Raw genomic sequence first — 21,396 nt, 5'->3', positions numbered from 1 at the left:
GCTGAGCGAGATTCAATGTAATTAATTCAAATTTAATTTCTCAATAGACTTTTTTAACTCCTTACAAATTCATTTGTACCTCATAGTAAATCGATAGCCACTCGTCTTAAGCTTAATATGCTAGCTATGTAGAAGATATATATGGTTAAAGAATTAAATTAAATTTTCTCACACAGTTTTCGATTGAACTAACTATGAATATTGAAGGAGTAGCGCGGTAAATCTGCGCCTCGGAAAAGTGTTATGTGTTAAAATTGAAAAACTGTAAGGCGAAACAGTAGTTGGGCTGTCTCGGTGAGCAGGCGCACACCGTGTAACGTGCCAGTGGTTCGCAACTCGCCGTGTCGTACGCTCCGCTCCACGGGCAAATCCGATACGAACTCCGAACGTATTCACGATTCTATATAAACCAATTATTCGAATTTTATCAAACACTTTCGTTAGAACCATAAACACGTGTTTTAGTTTTTTTACTATCGACTGTTCCGAGTGAATAATTTAGTAACCGGGGCGTCGCGAAATTTTTTACTTTTAAGGATCGTCTCTGTCAACTGGATGAGTGACAATATGCAACTCTAAGCCAAGTAAGTTATTAAGAAAATATTTAAGTAATATGTATTAACAAATATATATTACGTTTTTATATTATAGCACTGTTAAATGAAAATATATATTTTTATATGTTAAGGATAGAGATTAGCTTGTGTGTTAGGTATGTTGGTGAAAATATTTATTAATTAATATGTTATTAATATATATATTTTTATATGTTAAGGATAGAGGTTAGTTTGTGTGTGAGGTATGTTGATGAAAATTATTATTAATTAATATCTATCGGAATCGGAGACGGAATCATCTGGGCAGACAATAAAATTAAAATTGTGTTGAATTCTTTTTGACGTAAACATTTTATTATAACTCTAGATAAGAAATGCAAAAGAAATAAAAATTCAAAATTTATAACTTGGTTACCAACCTAGTAATACAGTCTGTAATAGAATGTATTTTTTTCTATATATTTATGAATTTAGCATTATAAATAAAATCAATTTAATTTCGAACATTAGGTATTTATTTTACATGGTATGTATGTGATAGAGATGTATGTGGTCTAGTTTTAAGCAGAATTATATTAAATTTATCTGTTTTGTCTAAAAAGTACATATGGTATTTTGAACCACAAGTTCAGTGGCTCACGGTTATATTGTAGAGAAAGTTCTCTCCGTTAATTCAAGGAAAACTATTACATTTCCCTGATCGAAACATAATCAACTTTTTTAATCATTAGGCCTGTGTGACATTTGACACATGATAACATATGTGATAACAAAGAAAGGTCAAAATTTGTATATGTATTTATAACTTCATTAAACATTGTATTTGATAAAAACTACTAATTAAAGATTAAAGTCGGCACTATTTATACAAATCGAACGAAGATTTCAGTAATGAATTACTAAAATCATTCGTTCTTTTTTGTCGCTTCAGACAAGTGATGTTAAAATGTAGAGCAATAAAAAGAGGCCCCATTTTGTAAATAGTAAACGGAAAATTAATTTTCAACTATTGAAATTAGAAGTTAATTGAACGTTTAGAGATGTGTTGCGAAAAATTGACGTAAAAATAGCTCGTAGGTGAATGACATGACATGTGCTAATTGCATTCAACGGAAAATGGTTTTAAAGTATAGATTACTGAGACAGTCAGTTGTCTCTGTTAAAAATATTATTTTAGTTGTTGCAAAAAATTTATGCCACTTAACCTCCCAAGGTTTAACACACAATTACGGCTAAATAATGTCAAAATGGAAAGTTCTAATCAAATAAAAAAAATTGTATTTATTTATTGGAAAGAAAAGTATACAGTATAATTTGCATTGCGTATTAGCCTATGCTGGAAATATCCAGCATAGTCTAACATAAAACTCGTGGATATTAAGATTTTTTCAATTAATATTTCGTACAGAACATATTTTATATCACAGATCGCTAGCGATCGATAGCAGTGTTGCACTAGTATAGTGTCTTTAACGAGCTATTGTCATTCCTGTAGTCGTAGTTCGTAGATTCGAACCCCGGCTGTGCACTTTTTGTCTATGCACTCTATGTAACAAAAACTCGTATATTGAAAATAAAACCGGCATTCAATATAAAAACTTAACATGTGAAACAAACACATAAATCCAAAGCCCAAGTCTAAGAGGTTGCAACTAGCAACATGTTGTAACATAGTATTTTATAGACATTATAAACGCTAAAAACCCAATTCATTTCATATTTCGGTACATACATTTAAATTAATCGAGAGTTGTTTAAAAACCAACGATCACTCAAATAATTCTTTAAATAAACAACACTTTTCGTTAGTCATGCAATAAATAAGCAATTTCATCAATTTCGTATCCAATATAGGCCATGATAACACATCCTCGCTATTAGTATCAATTAAAACGATTTTGCAGTACTTTCATGAAGTATAAGTTTCTTAGTCACTACTCTCAATCCTCAGACCAGTCTACTAATTAAAGCATTTTATTGTCTTGACACGTATATTTATATCCTTTTTAGTAGAGTAATAGTCTGGCAATGGATAAAACTTTATTCTCTGTGGTGCCGCTAGTGGATACTCCCATTTCGAGAATGCCCGACCTAAAACCTGCTTCATGTTTTTTTTTAAATTTATATATTATTTATCAATAATTCCGTGAATATTTTAGAATTTAATTTAAGTAAATTCTAAATAAATAAATTAGTAAATGAAGCTCTTCTATTTCGTAATAAATGTTGAATCAATAACCTTGCCTAGAAAGACTTACGTCAGTGAAATGGTTTAAATGGATTCGTGTACTTAAAGCAGCCCTCGCCGTGAACTGAACTCATCTGTGCTCCCACCCAAGGTTACCGGCTTAGGTTCTAGACACACTAATTTAACAATAGAACAGTTGTAATTGTTTTTACAGCTTATATCGACTTCTAATTAGAACCCTCTTATTGTTAACTCGGAATCTACCTATTCATTCCGTGTTCATGCTAATTTAGAAGTGAAAATTGAGTAATTAAAAATCGAAATCTATATTCTATATACCATTTCTTTTGATTTCGTACTGTACTTATTGCCTAGCCACATAAACTGAGTCTTGGTTTTCTACGTACTTGACCTTGCGCTTCTTTTATCATGGTGCATCTCCTCATCATCTATCCAGCGTTTCCTTGGTCAATCTACAGATTAATTCGAGATATGTATTGTTTCCTTCTTTCCTTTTATCTCAAGGATTAGCACCGGTTTTAATGAGCTTTTAGTTTAGCAGTCCCTCTTCTGCTTAGAAGGTATTCGAGCTTCCAACATTTGTTTATATCGGGCTTATAATCTCCGCTAAACATTATTTTACTAAAATTTCTCACAGTTTTTGGACATCGTCCACTGTATAATATTACTAGAAAATTTTATACTGAAAAGAGTGGTGAAAAGTTTCTTGCCAGTTCTTGCCCGCTCTACCCCCTTGAGTTGCGAACTGGTAGTAAATGTAAATTTACAATTAATTTAATTTTTTTGACATTCATAATAAAGATATTTTGTTTGTTTGTATATTTTTGTGGGTTTAATAACCGTTTTAAAACATAGTGGTGTTCACGTGGTGTGAGTTAAAAAGAAGTCTTGCAAAAGTTTTGTAATTATCTCTAGGTTCTATTTATAGTATACATTATTAAAGCTATTTTTGAATAATTATGATATATAAGAAATTATTGCCTAAAATTGCTAAATGACAGACATTAACCATTAGTTTATCATAGAGATGATAAGAAGCGGTCGTTGATCGGATGAACTTGGGCGAGGCCTTCACGCTTACATCTGGTATTGTTAACCGAATCAAGGTTTAATATTCGTAAGAAAAACAAGTTACGTGTATGATGCCATGATTTCGGCTGCAAACCCCCCATTTATATGAAATTTCTACAGTATTTTTAATTCCTGGTAATTCTTTTTAATAAAGTGTGGAATAAATTTGACGCATTCTAAATTATATTTTCCTTGGTAGGTATGGTATGCTTCCGCAAAATTTGTAGATAAACTTTTACCAAATTTAGCACACGTGTTTCAAAGACTTTCTTCAATCAATTGATTTAAGTATAGATAATATTTTAATTATTAATATCAACAGTATCACACACGTGCAGGTCTATCTTATAAACTATTTTTTTGGAGCCGTTAAATTAGAAAACGAATGAAAATATATTTCATAATAATTTGTTTTGGTCCGAAGTCTTCAGTTGTGAGTTTTTGTTCTCACCTTTTAATACTCACATACTATTGTCAGAGATGTTACATAAAGATATGGTAAGGTTTTTTTAAAAATATGTCTAAACGCACGATTACTTAAACTATATGACATAATCATTGTGTTTTTGTTAAAAACAAACGTTGTCTTTTCGCAGTGAAATAAAATAAAAAATATCTAGGTAGCTCATGTAACTCGTTCATTGATAAATATAATTTACGTAAATGAATACAAATGTAGAACATTTTTTTAAGTGTTAGATAACAGTATTTGTTTTTTAACGCTATGTATATACATAATATAAAAGAAACGTATTTTATGACGATCGGTATCAAAATTCAACTCCATTAGTGATATCACTTTTTAACAGAAAGCTAATTTCGCTAGCTTCATTTTTTTGATACATGACAAAATAGAGAAGAATGGTAACTATTTCTAACAAATTAAACATTGAATAACATAAATGACTAAAATACATATTTTAAGGTAACATATAATAAATACATAAACTTATAAACGTCAATATTAAAAAAAAATTACTTTACTACCAACACCCAAAGCAAAGGCGTAGAGCAGTTGAGAAGAACTGGCAAGAAAATCTCGAAGCCTTATGGGTAATTTAGGGTAGAGGCAAACATATCAACAGTGACCGTCGACCGGCTGAAACGAAAGTTTGAGGCGAGAAAAAGAGGCGTTAACCAACAACAAAACACAACATTAAACTATCAACTAATATCAGTTTAAACTACAAAAGCTGGTTTAGAATTTAATACATGTTCCTCACGTTTATTAATAAATGCGCTCATTACTAAAGTTGCTATTCAAACCAATCAAACAGTAATTTTCCATCGTTTAATATGCAGATAATATTATTTTTAACACCAAAAGGTAGACATAATAACACAAGATTGCCTTTTAAATTTAAATTGATACGCTTAAATGAAAAACTGATAACGGTATTAGAAGGTGCTGTCACTACTATTATGGTCGAAAGAATGCTCAACATTATTGTCTATCGTAATCCATAAATTATTTTGATATTGTCTGTGGTTTACGCGTGTACTACGTGTGCAGTTTCAGCATTATCGTAATGACAGTAAGCAATTAATCCGCGTGTATATTAACGAAGATTTAATTCAAGTATATTATTAAAAGGGGTGAATACTAATGAATAGTAAATTGAGTAACTGAGAATTATTCGGAGCTTTATACGTTTCTACATTTTTTACCCTACTACTAATTAATCAAGGGGCTGATTAGAAGAGATCACGTGATACACGTTGCTATGAAAGCTATCTACGCTTGTAAAATGTAATTCTATTTTCAACAACAAATATCACACAGCACACCGATGTGGTTACATATATAATCACAGGATTAAATAATACTAGTCAAACATTATTAATCATAGATATATGTCTATCCGGCCAGAAGCGATACAAACCTTTCAGGAGTCTTAATTTTTTTTTAATATAACTGGGGGCAAACGGGCAGAAGAGAAGACTCATTTGATGTTAAGCTCATGGTCCACCACTTTCTATTTCTTTACTATGTCCCTCTTTTTTCCAAGTTGAATAGAGAAAGATAAATTAATCGGGGGTCAGATTAGTGGTATTAAGATCCATGACTCAGAGTCAGCCATTAGAGATACGACTTAGGGCTCTGTATGACTTCCGTATGTTTAGACTCTAAATAAATGTGGTTAAACGTGTATAAGCTTTAATAAATTTGAAAACTAAAATACGGATCGTTGACCTAATATTAAATCCTTGACGTTTAAAATGACCTAATAAATGACAAACATTAATGTGAAAATACCGAAACAACTTCCGTTTGACTATTTATAGTGAGATGAACTATGTCTAACTTTGTTTTATATTTTGTACAGATGGTTATATTTAATATAAATATGTATTCGTGATTTTATCCGTTCTGGTTATTTTTTTATAGAAACAGCTTCAACAATAAATCTTACTTAGGCAATTTATTTTATTATTTAAAAGACAATATTTTGTAATCTAAACTTTACTACTGTAAAGGCAAACTTGCATGGATATAGATTTCTCAATTCTCATGTATGAAATTCCTAATATTGTATTATTTACTAGTCTGTCATCTCTGATTATTTTTCTGTGGTAATTCCACATCATCAAATACTCCTAGCTTTTATTTCCTCTTTATGTTTGTATTAAAATTATGCATCTGTTTCTTCATCAATTTATTTAGAAAACATTACAGTTTATTAATAATAAGTAATAATAATAAAATTAAATCAAAACGCCAACTTAAATGTATACTGACTAAACAATAATATATACAGAAAATCTTAGCTTGAATAAATTTGTTTCGACACCATAATTTTCTAATCCTTACGAAACAATAATTGTTTTTTAAAAATAATTGAAAAAATACTTGAACAAGGGATGACGACAATTACGGGCCTTCAATATTCAACGAATAATACAAAAGTGAAAATAAATATTACGAATAATCTGAAGTGTCTGACCCGATGGCCTAAATATCGTAGTTCAATAAAACTTCCTTGTCTAGTTTCCCTGAACTTGTGCAGACGCCAAGGTAATAAGATACGTCTTAAAGCAGATGTGATGTTTAAAAATAATTTTACGGTAGCGGAGCGTGTAGATTTATAGGTTATGAGAACGCGGCTAGTACACATATACTTATCTATATAATGTGTATGAACCATTTTAAAGAAAAACTAATTATTGAAATGACATTATAAGAATATATATTCACTTGATTTTAATAATGTATTGATATAAATGTACACAGAGTAATACCTAATACTATATTTTCTGCAAATATTTCTAGTTAGCGCGAATTTTAAAAAAGGAACATGTCATGAAACTATCAGCGCAGGTGATTCAATATGGATAATGTCTATGGGAGGTCTATGGTCAGCATAGACGTAGACATTCCACATTTAAAACAAAATGTGGTTTACGACCAGAAACATTGTTAGTTTTACATTATCCTTGGAAACTATCACAACTAAATGAGTGACAGATAATATAAACATTATTGGTGATAAAAAGAGGATTAAAATAAAAAAGAACAATGATATCGATTTATATACATTTACAAATTGGGTTAAAGTTTATCTACGTGTGCAATATATTATTTATTTTGATTGTTAATTATAATAAATGAATTGTCTTCTGTTTTTTAATATCATAATAATAAACTATTAACATTATTATTGACGCCGATTCTATATCTATAGCTAACGAAACGTTTTATTAGTATAGTTTTAACATACATAACGCTAATACTGTAAACTGAGAAATACCTGATACGGAAACGTACACTGAAATTGAGAGAATCAGTTTTGAACTTACAGACTATGGCTGGTGCGTTTGGTGTCTATCAGGCTTCCACATTCATGTTGATTCTGTTTACTTCCTTTAATCGTTTTCTCAGGTGTCGTATGGAATTTATTCTAAACATATCCTAGATTGACTTTTTAATGTACATTTTCGAAGATGCTGTTTGCAAATCACTTCAAAGGTTAAAGTTCAGTTTTGATTTCCTAGTTAGTATATTACATAAATTCACTTACCCCATAGTGGCGTAAACTTTATCAATTTAGTCAAGTTTATTAGGCAATTCACGCGTTCATATTTACACAGATGTGCAAGAGACAATAATTTACGACGTCATTTCTTACTTTAATAGGGCTTAGACAAACGTTAAATTTAATGGAAAATCTAAGATACATAATATTATAAGATAAGATAAAAAAATAAACATCAAGTGATATATTATATAAGTTCTCTAGGGAGAGATTAATAATTAAAATTGTATATTTTATAAATATAGCCCTGTCTCTGTGTGTGTCTAAGACAAATATGAACTTCAAGATGTGTCACTCTACTAATAGAGAATTTTTGACTTTATAAAAACATTATTACGAATGAAATACAAACTTCCGAACGGATTATTGTATGTTTTATGTAAATGAAATAGACCAATTATTATCTTGTCTTTAAATAACAGATTAAAAAGAGTTTGCACATAACAGATATAGAAATCCAACTCGCAGGCTATGGTTTTGGGGGGATTATTACTATAGGGTCCCAGCAAAACTGTGTTTTTAAAACTAAAATGTCGCAATATATATTATATTTGATTAGATTAATATTTCATAGACTTTCTAGATGTTGCTAACTAGAAGCTCATTAGGGTATGACAAAGACCGACAATAATTTCGTGTCGTTGTGTTAGTAAATAATCCCTCCACCCACACATTTCACTATAGACTTCGTTTTACCATTTTCTTCCGACAGTCAAGGACAGATTTATGCGTCCTCTACACGTCCTACGCGCTCTCAATTGCAGCCAACTTATCTTAATTTAAAATTTTATTACACCCACTAGACTTACCGTATCTATGGAGAAACTATTCAAGTTTTATTTCTTTGCGTTTTATAGTCTTGTCAAAATCAGTGTCATTGAAGACCTGAACTTCCAGAATACTAACGTTTAATAATAATAAGCGTTTATTTTACTCTAAAATTAAAAATGGATTATGTTTCACTATAAGTTAGTTCATTAAAAACTTAAATTAGGCTAAACAAAGTGTTTGATTGTAAGCGAAATACGTTGGCAGACCACGGCGAAGGTGGATGATCTTGTGGAGGTGGCCGACAAAAAGTATCTTCACCAAAAACGTTAGAAAGAAATGGAGTGGACCCTAGATGGGATTTACTATACAATCATATCCATCGTTATATTTTCGTTTAACCTTGGTCTATATTATATGTTTGTAACGGGGAACTCCAAATTTTCAAACAATTACCGTCTCCGTTTAGTTTTTTGAGTTACGTAGTTGTAGAATTTCAAATAAAGTAATAACTTTTGAAGTGAAACTTCTTTAGAATCGTTGTGATTTCAAACCGGATGCAACGAAAAAGCGACAGTAAAAAGAGACAGAAACATTAATTCATATGATTTAACGTGGGAGAAAATGAGATAGATAAACTTCTTTCGAATCGTCGTGATTTCAAACCGGATGCAGCGGTAAAGAGAGACAGAAACATCAATTCATCATATGATTTAACGTGGGAGAAAATGAGATAGCAGGCATTATACAGCCTCTCTTTACTGCCGCTTTTTCATTTGATCGAATTTCAAACTTTCGATGTTTTAGTTTTTCCCAAATTAAAAATTTATATTAAACTTATAAATTAAAATTTATCATTAAAATATACTGTTTTAAAAGAACACACACATTTAGATAATGGAAAATGATTAATTTATATATGATTAATAATAAAAAAAATGTTTTTGAAGGTTTCACTTCTACCATGTGTGAATTGCACATATGTTTTTATTTTTTAAAAAATCTTTTGAAACATGAACAATTTATAGAACAATGTTGAAATACAAATAATATCGACTAATCTGCTAATCAAAGTAGTCATTGTACTGTACCTATTTCTTTTATTTTGTCTGTTAAATGAATCTATAAAACAATAATTTTATCCACTGTTTTTTCAGTACCAAAATAAAATTTATATTTCATTGTTTTTATAGAATTTGAATAAAAAATTACAATTTAAATTTTGCGTATTCACAATCACGTACCATAGAATTAATTAAGATGTCTTCGAAAACTACTATATCTTATCTGTACAGTCATTTTATATCAAATAAATTTATCAACGTCATTTGTTTAAATTGCGTAATCCTAGTAATCATTTCACTCTGCCATTCACCTTGGTGACATTCACTAGAGTTTTATTTAGTTTCTTCTCAATATTCCTGTTAGGAATAGAAATATTAAGAGCCCTTTGGCAAAAATGTAGCCATTTCTCGAGTTGGTGGTGCAATAAGAAAACATTTAAACCTTTATTTATTCTCATGGAAAATTGAGCCTTTTCTTACACTTTTATCATCTCGCACTTCTACGATCACAAATTAATTAAGTATTCTTCCCGGCCTAAGATAAATGCAACTAAACTGTGGAGACAGCAAATAAATACGTGTTGTTATTCGGCTCATAAAGCGACACGTTGAAACCCATAGCCAGTGTAAATTTGTCAGTTATTAATGTAATAAAATTCTTGAATTTACACGCTCGTAAATAAGGGAAACGTATTAAATCTCATTTTATCGGTCAGGCCTCTACTCGATATAACGATAGAAATAAATCAATGTGATTTCCAAACTGAATTTTGAAAGACGTATATTGAATTTTAGCAATAAAACCTGTGATTTACAGACGAAAATTAATCAAATAATAAACTAGATAAATTGTTTTGGACAACTTTAACTTATATTTAATGTTTTAGGCCCATATTCTAATTTATATATCAATCGTCTTGAGCGCTTCAAATATCTCAGTAACTTTATTAAATTGACGTTCTTTAATGCGGTCCAAAAATTTTGTTTGTTTCGTTAAGCGTTCATCTCAGGAATTACTGGTCTGAATGGAAACAATAATTATAAATGTAAAATTAGAGTCATATTTGTTAGTTTTAATATATCAGAACTAGATTAGTTATAGATAACATTAATGTATAAGTAAATAAGAATGACCTCCCTTTATTATAGTCTATGGACCACTGACGTGAAATCGCACTGGCATGACAATCATACAGCCTAAATTCTCCAAATTTCCTTACCATCACTAGACCATAAACTATAATTTTGGATATAAAAGATAATGTTTTCGCATAGATTCTATGTCCAATCAGTTTGCAGACGGCATTGCCTACATTAGCATGTCGTAACATTGTAATTTGTAGTGAATGAACAACGAAAGAGACGCCGATAGGGAAGAGCATGTATCGATATTTTTGACAGCTTTAAACTGCCGGAATATATTACATATATTTTAATATGATTGTCAACACAAATATAACGAATTTTTCAATTTTAATAATTATAATGAAATAAATAAAAACACATTTAAAAAGTTCGGTCCCTGTAGGTATATTTATTTAATGCTGGCAGCATTAAATAATAACAATTATTCGTTGAGCGAGAAAAACGCCAGCTCTGAGGTCACCGGTACTAATATTAATTCATTCTGCTGTAATTACGGATTACTTCTCATCTCGGCCTTTAAAACCGTTAAGAAACTCACCTTGCTCTACCTTAAACGTAAATATGTTTAGCTTTCCTTAACATTTATGATACATTAGGTTGCAAAATAATCGTTAAAATATTAGCTATAACCCTAAAACTATATATCGTGTAAATGTTATTTTGAAGACATCACTAGCGGTTGACCTTAACATGCGTTGACGCGAGACGAGTGGAGTGTTTTAATTGCATGTTACTGTTGTGTTCCACCACATGCAAATCTTAAACAAACTAATTAATACGAATATCAAGTGTTCGCATCAAACTGCTGGGAATTTCATTGAGTACTGTATGTTGAGTTGGATGAATATGGAGGTAACCTACGCCCAAAAATGGACCCAAAGGAATGGCTGATAATGTGTATTATGCATTAGTGTTTTACACTTTAACCTCTTAAAACACACATTAACTTTTCTATACAACAATAATTATTTACGATTCTTAAACTCCTAGTTGCTTGAAGTTAAAGTGCATGTTCCTTAGTCGGTGACTATCTCTACAGTATCTTCTACTGAATTTGATTTGTACCTCCTTACCTCTTGATATCAGATGTGCTCAGTATTTAAATTTATTTAAAAATCTTTTTGAGCACCGAGTGTTGAAAGCATTTGGTCAGATAGCAATCCGCAGAGAGCAAGAAATGATCCCACCCTGCATCGGCTTAGACGAGGCACAGATATTGTTGCATAGTGTCAGTAGCCGTAATGGCGTCGAAACTAATCTCAAGGAACCACTTGAGCAAATTTTAACCAGTCAAACTATAAAATATTAAAATTGGCAACTCTAGTTATACTTATAAATTCAATACGAAAACGAAAGTCTATTTTTTAAATTTATAACATTCACGATTAATAAGAATTATACCATTTAATCACAAATTTACGATAGTTATTTTAAACCGGTTCTATTGACAATTTACATTAAAAAAATGTGCCATATATGCTAATCGAAGACCTTGACATACCCCCACTATTTAAAAATTATATTTCACCAAATGATTGGAAAACGTGTCAAAAAACGTGTCGAAAACTTTATGAAAAACTCTTTATTGTTAAAAAATAAAATTCGAATAGAACTTATTATATTAAATATTTTTTTATGTATATACCAAATGTTTTTTGTTTATTATCTATTGTTTAGCTGTTTGACATCTACATTAAATATCTAGCAACTTATTGAATGTCCCATTCCTAAGAACTCTTCCTACTGTGTTTTGATAACGATACTAAGAAGAATTATTAATAGGTGAAATGTATGCAATGCATAAATCACGATTACAGCTAATAAGCATTGTAATATTGTTACCATAGCTACCAGTATACTTATATAAACTTCATATATGGACTAGTCATTATACTATTTAAGTTAATTCGACAGACTGCCTGCTCTTGAGAAAAAAAAAATATTTTGACCATTCTACTGCCGCTTTTCGTTTAGTCATTCTTTTTATATAACGTACTATATTAAATAGTAAAATAATATTTTTCTATTATAAGCGTGTTTAGGGTAACAAATTCGATTGCTTAACACACATGGTATGTTTACAATTAAGTTATTAACGTTCTTATATACCATATTATTATAGATATTAATCAATGGTATGTATTGATTTGGATTAATATTATAACTTTATATTATATTCCATGAATGGTTGAAAGTAAGATTATTTTATAATTTTAATACACTAGTATTTTTTTTAAACGTCATATTTTTATCACAAACCAAATATGGATCCACACTATTTATACATTTCTTGATCAAGGATATAGAATTAAAATTTCCGGCTTAATGAGTGATAAGCACGTGTAACAACAGATTACTTGGAGTAACATACTATGGTATAATTAATTATAATCTGTTGATTAAATCTATAATCTATAAATATATTTCTGTTTGTGTATACATATTAACTCAATGCGTAAAAGAAACGAAAAATTAAAATAAAACTGCGGGATATGAAGGTAAAATTATGTATAAATTACGGTTACAATAACTTTATTTCTCATATGAATTAAAAAAAATTCGCTTACTGAGAAAACATTACTAACTAAGATTAAATAATTATTACTAGAGCGCACAGATGAAGGTACCTATATTAAAGTTCACAAACCACATGCAATTATGTGGTATTAAAAATTAAATAATGTTATTAATATATTATTATTATCTTTAATATGATCACAATAAAAATAACTATTTTATCTCACACTATTTTTACATTTCTTGATCAAGGAAGTAATATTAAAGTTTCCGGCTTAATGGTGGATATACACGTGTAACAACAGATTAATCACACTATGAAATAAGTAATAATAATCATTAATAAAATAATTAATCTATAAAGAAATTTTCATTTTTATGTAAGTAATATAGCTTAATGCGTACGATCGAATAGCGTAATTATATATAAATAACTCGATGGAGTGCATTTCAATTATTAGCGACAAATGTAAAAACACAAGCCCAAATTTATCTCTACGGATCTTCAAATACAAATTCTGTGTATATTAGCATAAATTGTACCCACCCACCCACTAACCCCATTGTATCAATTTCCTAGCTGTACTCGCGTTTTGATACAATACCATACACTGACAGCATGTCAATGACGAACTGTGACTTTTTAACAAACAATCGTACATTGAATACTGAATATATTAGACTGTGTCTCCGTCTTAAACTAGTTCAGATCGAAACCTAGATTAATAATGTTATTTTGTCCTTATTCTCATATGCGTGAAGTCCCATAATAACATTTCTCTGATCCTTTTCTTGAATATGCGCGTGGGGTAATCCAATTTTCAACTAACAACAATTATTTCTAATCGATCTTAGATCTCAATATAATTTTTGAAAAAAATAATCGTTTTTCTTTAGAGACCAAATTCCATACATCCTTAGAACTTTACTCCATAAGTTACAATTGTATGACGTTTCACATTATTTTTTGAAACAGTTGAGAGAAAGTTTTAAATCTCACCAATAAATTTATATGTAGAAACGTTTTATTGTGTATCAAACATTTCCTAACAATACGTTGAATAATAAAAATAATAAAAAAGAATGTGAATTCTATTCAGATTGTTTATGTCATTCCCATATTTGTAGTGACCAAAATTAAACCATGTTTAGGCACTATTGTCAACACAACTTTCTAGATGAATGACCTTGGAAGGTGAAGGGTTTTTGGTTTCCTTGTTAAACTCGTTATTATCCAGAAGAGTGAGCAAAAAGGATATTTTTCGATTGTACATTGTCTTCCTAGTTCCTTTTGCGTCAGAATTCTTTACAATAAGAAATTTCTATAGTGACAGTCATCATTTGTTTGCCGTCATTATTGTTAATGTTTGCTGTCAAAACACCGGCCGGTGCCACTGCGCATGACATTGAGCAAAAAGAAGTCAAACCGGTCCATGTTCTTAGGGATTCCTTAACTTCCGACATACTTTTAATATATTTTTATAATTGAGCAAATAATCGTGAATCGATTACATTTTTGTCAAGTCATTAGCCAATTTCTTTTACTTCTTGAACAAATAAATGTAGCTTGACGACTTATTACCTAAAAAAGGATGATCTTTCTGACAAGACAAACGGTGACAATATATTTATATATATATAGATAGCGAACTGAAAAATAAGCTCTAAATGAAGATCGAGAGCTCAAACCTTTTTTTTAAAGATAATATTCCTCTGTCAAAGGTCTGCAACGGAATCACTAAAATGGGGGTACATGCTACTGCTGTGATAACTGCCATTTCTGGGCGTCTCATGGGCTCGTTTACCCTATACTCTAATATTTATATATATAACTTATATAAAATGCATTACTGCATATTACATACGTTTTAATTTCAATCTCACTGACATTCTTAGCTCTTCCCCTGTAATATATTGTACTAATATCCTTAATTTTTTTATATCACAACCTCAAATGATATTACTTGAAATTTAAAAGATTATAGATCATAATATAAACGGGTATGCGCTACCCGTATCAAACAAAGCAACAGGAGCGGAATGACGGATGCCTCAGGCGTCCCACGACTCTATTGTAAACTCTTGTACTAATAGCGCAATGACCGCCTAGTCTCCGATGTCTAACTAACTGGTTGCGTCGCATAGATCGTAAAATTCTATGGCTCTATATGTATTTTTATCAAATAGAATTATAATTGCGTTCATACGTTTCGCGGATATTATAAACAAAGAACTTAAGGATAATTTTTAATATAACATCCGTACTTAAAAATCTTCCATACATGTTTTTAACTGTCTAAATTCCAAATTGTCATACCTACGTATACAATATCGAATAGTGATACTTTCATGGCATACAAATCGTTGTTATTACAAACCAAAAAAAAATATTTTTTGTATAAAAATACCTTATGAGATTAATTTGACATTTAAAATCATTAATAATTTACTGAAGTTATTTTACATTCAAATCAGAAAATTATTCATCAAAATAGAATTTATTGCTTAAATGTTAGATGGCTTAGTTTAGGAAAATCATAACAACTGAGTGCAAACAAGGTACAAGTATCTGTTAAACACTATAATTACTTAAACTACCTACTCCCATACGTCCTTAAATTCTAAGAAAGTTATTATAGTAGTTAAGTAAAAGTCTGAGAAATGATTAGCGTTGAAGAAGTAATAGGAAATAGAATAATGGTACCTGTCCGGCTGGGATTATGAAAATAAATAGAGTCGTTCCACATGGAAAAGATACTCTTTTGCGTTGTGTTAGTGTTCACTTGACAGACCAGTAAGAAATTGTTTTAAATCGAAATTCAAAAGCCAAATTAAATAAGGAGATATGCCGTAGAGAAGCTACCACAACTCAGGAGACTCTGCGACACATAATCTATTTTTTTTTTAATTTGATCCCTGGGGTTCATGTGCACAGGCACTTATTGAAGATTTAAGTCGGCGCCTGGTTAATAGTAGCGGTGACCCCAGAGCTGGTGATCAAATAAAAAAAAAATAGATTATGTGTCGCAGAGCCTCATGAGTTGTGGTAGCTTCTATTTACTTTTTGAGAATAACACCTCTCAGCAGTGTCATACGCGCCATAAACGCACTACAAAGTCTTGGCGATACAGGAAAACCCGGTAATCTTCTAGACTCTGACATACTATAATAAAGCTAACCATCGTGATGGACGAGGCGAATGATGTGACCGACTGACAAATACCTTCCAAAATTATACATTAAGTATGATGACATCGAAATCGGGACGTCATTTCAGTGGAGATTAATACAACAAAAAAGCCGCAGTTAAATATTTTACAACACACCAATTTTACGTCAACGCGAAATCCATAATGGGATATAATTTACTGTTTCTTATTATGGATTAAGTGGTCTTTTTGTTGCTTTCATTGTTTTAGTACACGTATTCAAGGCATTAAGTAAAAAGTTGCGTTTGCCTTATGGGTAGACCGAATGGGTGAGATCGTGCTATTCCATCCAAGGCGCAACCTCCTTTTAGCTAAGTTCAGTGGCGCCAAGATTTATGCTTTTTGTATGTTTCACATAAGGATCGGGTAGGTGTAATTAATTATATTATGTGTCTAAACCTGTGCATTTAATTTAAATTAAGATTCTTAATTCCTTGTATTGTCAAAAACCCCGATTAATTTATAAGTATGTATACGGCGATTTTGATCGTGGCATGCTGCACAAATTATAGCGATTACTAAAAATTTTGATATATTTACAACGATTTTTCGCACACTGAATATAATATTATAAATGTATAAACTAAGCCTAGGAACACAGAGAGACGGCGTCGGGCGCTCGACCAGATAAGACGTGTTGCCGGTTGAGCGCTGCGAGCGAGTGAGCGTGAAAATATTGCGTTGAGTACGCGTATTAATTAGTGAGTGTTTTAAAAATGTCGGTAGGCGTTAGCTACCGTCATTTATTAATGAAGGTGAATTAGTTGGAAAACTATTGTTGTTTTCTTTGTGTTATACCACACAATTATTAAAAATGGAAGACGTACAAATGAGTGACGGAACCCGGGAGATGACAGGTTCAGACACGGAAACAGAGGAGACACAATGGAGAAAAACTATCCAAGTTGCTACTGTAGGCTTGAATAAGGCACGTGAAGCATTAAAAGCGACACAGGAATCAGATGTACAGGAAGAATCTTCGGTGGAGGAAATAAAGGAATGGGTTTTTCGACTATCTGAAAGAATTGGTGTGCTTGCATTAAAATCGGGAAACACAAAACCAAAGTATGTAAAGGAAATGAAAGCAGCAGCGAGGGATATCAAAGAATTAGCTACATATCTTCCTCTACAAAATCAATCGGAGGAAGTTATTCGCCTAAAAGCGAAGTATACTGGGGTAAAGATGCGCTTGGAGGAATCAAAGAAAGAGATAGAGGTACTTAAGAAGGAGCTTCTAGCCCGGTCTGATAATGGTGCTGAAGGGCTAACGGAGGTTTTAAAATCATTTGGGAAAGATCTGAAAAGCGAAATTATGCATTCAACTGAGGAACTTTTGAAGAAAAAATTGGCGAATATAGAAAATAGGCTTTTACCTAAACAGTTAAAGTCGAAGTCGGACCAAACAGTAGTTGATCAATCGATAAAGACGTTGGATCTACAGACCTCACCGGAGGGAACTACACGCCCAGGTTGTAGGGCTAGTGTTGTTTCGAGGAAAGTAAATAAAAAGATAGTGCAACATGAGGCGATCCCACCCAAAGGAGGGGCATTGCTCACTGTACCCCGGTCAGCAGCAGTACTAGTGACATTAGAAAAGGAAGCTGAGGAAAATGGTGTTACATATGCTGAGGTTATTAAGAAAGCAAGGAAGAGTGTAGCTTTACCCGAGTTAGGCATAAGTCACATTAACATCAGGCGGGCAGCTGCAGGTGGGCGCCTTATTGAAATAGAAGGCGAGGCATATAAAGAAAAGGCAGATTTACTCGCCAGTAAATTAAAAGCTGCGCTTCTTACAATGGCGAGAGTTAGTAGGCCAGAAAAAATGGTGTGTCTCAGGGTTAAAGGCCTTGACGATGCAGTTACTGCCGAGGACGTAATTGCTGCCCTGTCGAAAAAGGCAAACTGCGCAGCAGATTTAATAAGGTGTAAAGACATTGAAAGGCGATACAGAATAAGAAGTGTGCTTGTTTCATTGCCCAGTTGCAATAGCAAAAATAATTCTTGAAGGAGAGTGCATAATAGGATGGAGTTTGGTGGAGGTAGTTCTTTTAAAAGTACCCCCATTGCGCTGTTATAAATGTTTGGAATTAGGACACACACGTTCGTCATGTACATCCACGGAGGACCGTAGCAATGTGTGCTATAGGTGTGGAAAAGCTGGACACAAATCTGTCAGATGTGACGAAGCACCACATTGTGTTATATGTGCAAGCGAGAACATGGTGGCGAATCACGTGTTAGGTGCAAGAAATTGCAACCCTTCTGTAAAGACTTCTCAGGCGATGTCAATGTAATGGAAGATGGTTGCTACAGCAGCCAGTCACGGGGTCTCTTGGTAGAATGCTTACGCGAGCCCAAGTTACCCCAACAGTGACTTGATTGGTGGGAGGGGTTTAGTGGGTAGGGCTTTTAGAGCGAGTCCCACACTCTGTGCGGAAATGCATTCCCCTCAATAAACAAAAAAAAAAAAAAAAAAAAAAAAAAAAAAAGCCTAGGAACACAAAAACTTATCTTGTATGATGGCCTCAATTATCTAACACTAAATCTCTTTTATCTATTGTTTAATTCGTTGGGAAGAGTTTGGCGTCTAGGATAAACGTCATTATTAGTCTAGACACTAACCAGGTCAGCGCTAAGATTAGGATGTACACACTTAAAGATAACGAATTATGTACAGTATGTGACAGCACGGTATCAAGCCAATTTACTCAGTAAACTGCAAGACCAAAGAGCCTAGGACTAGGAGAAACCTAAGGATATTAAGAATCAAGATCGAGCGCTGTCACTTTTCTAAGGTTCCATATATATTTATATAGAAATATAATAATTGCTCGTAACATTAAGTACACTAGGCAAAATATACGTACCTAGTAGGTTTTGGCATTGTGGGCATGTAGCTATACACTTAGAAATAAAGTGTAACATCACTGTCTCCCGTAGGTATCTCAAGTTGAAGTTGTACTAAAGAGATGCTTAGGTCTATTTAAGAGATCGAAATCAAGGGAACTGATCTTAAAAATGTGCCATAATATTTCTATATAGACGCCTTACGGTATTTGTAATGTAGGTTTTTTTTATAGAACAGGGGGCAAACCAGCAGAAGGCACACTATTACTTGGGTTTATACTATTATTTTTACAATTTTACATTCTTTTAGTACATGCTGTATATAATTTGTTTTACTTGGAAAAAGTTGTAAAGATAGCGTGCAACGTATAAATTTTACGCCTGCGTTACAATTAATCTACTGAATTTAATAGAATAGGTAATTAGGTATATTTATTCAAGTGTGTGGTTCTGAATTGAATGAAAGTTTACACAAGATGTTTAATTGTTGTTAGCACATGGCAACAATTTTATACAACTATAGCTATATATATGTAATATGATTGATATAGTCTGCTTGTGACGATAAGGTTTTTACCAGTTTTATAACTCATTAATTAGTTTCATTTGACATACATACACTTCAAAAGAAATGTAATAAGTGAAAATGTATTTAGAGTCATTATTCTTTAAAAAATACTTTAACTTTTAACTAATTCGTAAAAACTATGTTTCGTATAAGTGTAAAAATCTTAAAACCCCGCCCTGTAAACTCATAAAACAGCAATTATAAGGCAATCAAAGTAAAAGTCATTGCGCATATCGCAGCGCATTATGAGCAGGAAAATTATACTATCGTAAAATTAATGACACTGGACCCATAAAACCACTGGAACGCTAACAATCTGTCATGGCGCCACCCGGCTCCGAAAAGAAACAAAAAACTATCGGAGCCACACTGCCTGGCGCCTGCTTATCACGGCACGTGCCCCGCCCTTCTGTCCCTCACTCCTAGACACGTCTTTTTTCTTAGAGAGCAACTCATGTTGCGTCAACAGGTAAAAGTTTAAATTACAGTTATGTAAAACACATCCAAAACCTTTGGTAATAAATCGCTTATAGTTTATGGTAAGACATGCTTGTCAGTCAGCCCGATTTGGCACGAGACCTCTATAGAACATTACCGGCGGACCAAAGAGATTTTCGAATGTCACATCGTGATAAATGATAAGGCTGAAGTTACATCATGTAAGATGTGGACTAATTCTGTATTTACTTTACAATTTTAACGTTGAGTGGGCATAGGAGATAATGTTATCTACCTAATAACGAAGCATTATATAACATATGTAGCACTTGAGAGATAGTAAATTACCTCGCTGGGGGAATAACGTGTTGCATTAATTTTTCTTAGTAGATGCTTTTTAGTTTTTTGTACAAAAGTGAAAGTGTATTTATTTTAAAATAAATATTTTTATTTATTTATAGGTATATTTATCAATATATCTGTGATCGTGTAATGGAAGTGGCAAAAGTTTTAACCTTTGTTCTTTTTTACAGGTACTTTATAATGATAGTCTATAAGAAGAACAGTGCAAAATCAATATTAGTTTTGTATCGGAAGCACGAGAAAGCGCGCTGCCCATAGACAATTATAGAAGAAAGGCGATATGCCAAATTCGTAGCATTTTAAAGGCAGCATTGGTACATAAAGATGCGTACTAGTGACTGTGTTCTTAGAAAGATGGATATACGACGATCATTATTCAAGTTATTACTTTTCCAAGTGTTAATAGTCTGTTGTACGGCGAAAAACATACCCGAAGATATGCTGAGAGCGCAAGTTGTGGGTGACGTAGAAGACAGTATTCAGGATAGCATAAGAAACCTTATACACTCCGGTAAGTTGCTTTTTTACGATAATTTTAAATTTAGAATCTCCAAAATTCATTTTTAAATGATAATTTAATTTTTTAATTTTATTCCTAAACCTAC

At 31.9% G+C, this 21,396-nt stretch overlaps 1 protein-coding gene across 1 annotated transcript in view; it reads left to right on the top strand.

Annotated features, from left to right (window-relative positions):
- The first annotated feature begins 291 nt into the window (after positions 1 to 291).
- The window catches only part of LOC111004435 (A disintegrin and metalloproteinase with thrombospondin motifs 7), a 64,026-nt gene continuing 42,921 nt past the window's right edge, over positions 292 to 21,396 (top strand). The window contains exons 1-2 of the mRNA XM_022275466.2: positions 292 to 584; positions 20,962 to 21,302. Of these exons, the coding sequence (XP_022131158.2) occupies positions 21,116 to 21,302 (187 nt within the window). The 5' untranslated portion in view covers positions 292 to 584; positions 20,962 to 21,115. The remainder of the gene's footprint in view (positions 585 to 20,961; positions 21,303 to 21,396) is intronic.

This window comes from Pieris rapae, chromosome 5 (assembly GCF_905147795.1).
Source record: "Pieris rapae chromosome 5, ilPieRapa1.1, whole genome shotgun sequence".
Lineage (NCBI taxonomy): Eukaryota > Metazoa > Arthropoda > Insecta > Lepidoptera > Pieridae > Pieris > Pieris rapae.
The sequence above is the reverse complement of the archived record's forward strand: the minus strand, read 5'-3'. Positions and strand labels throughout refer to the sequence as shown.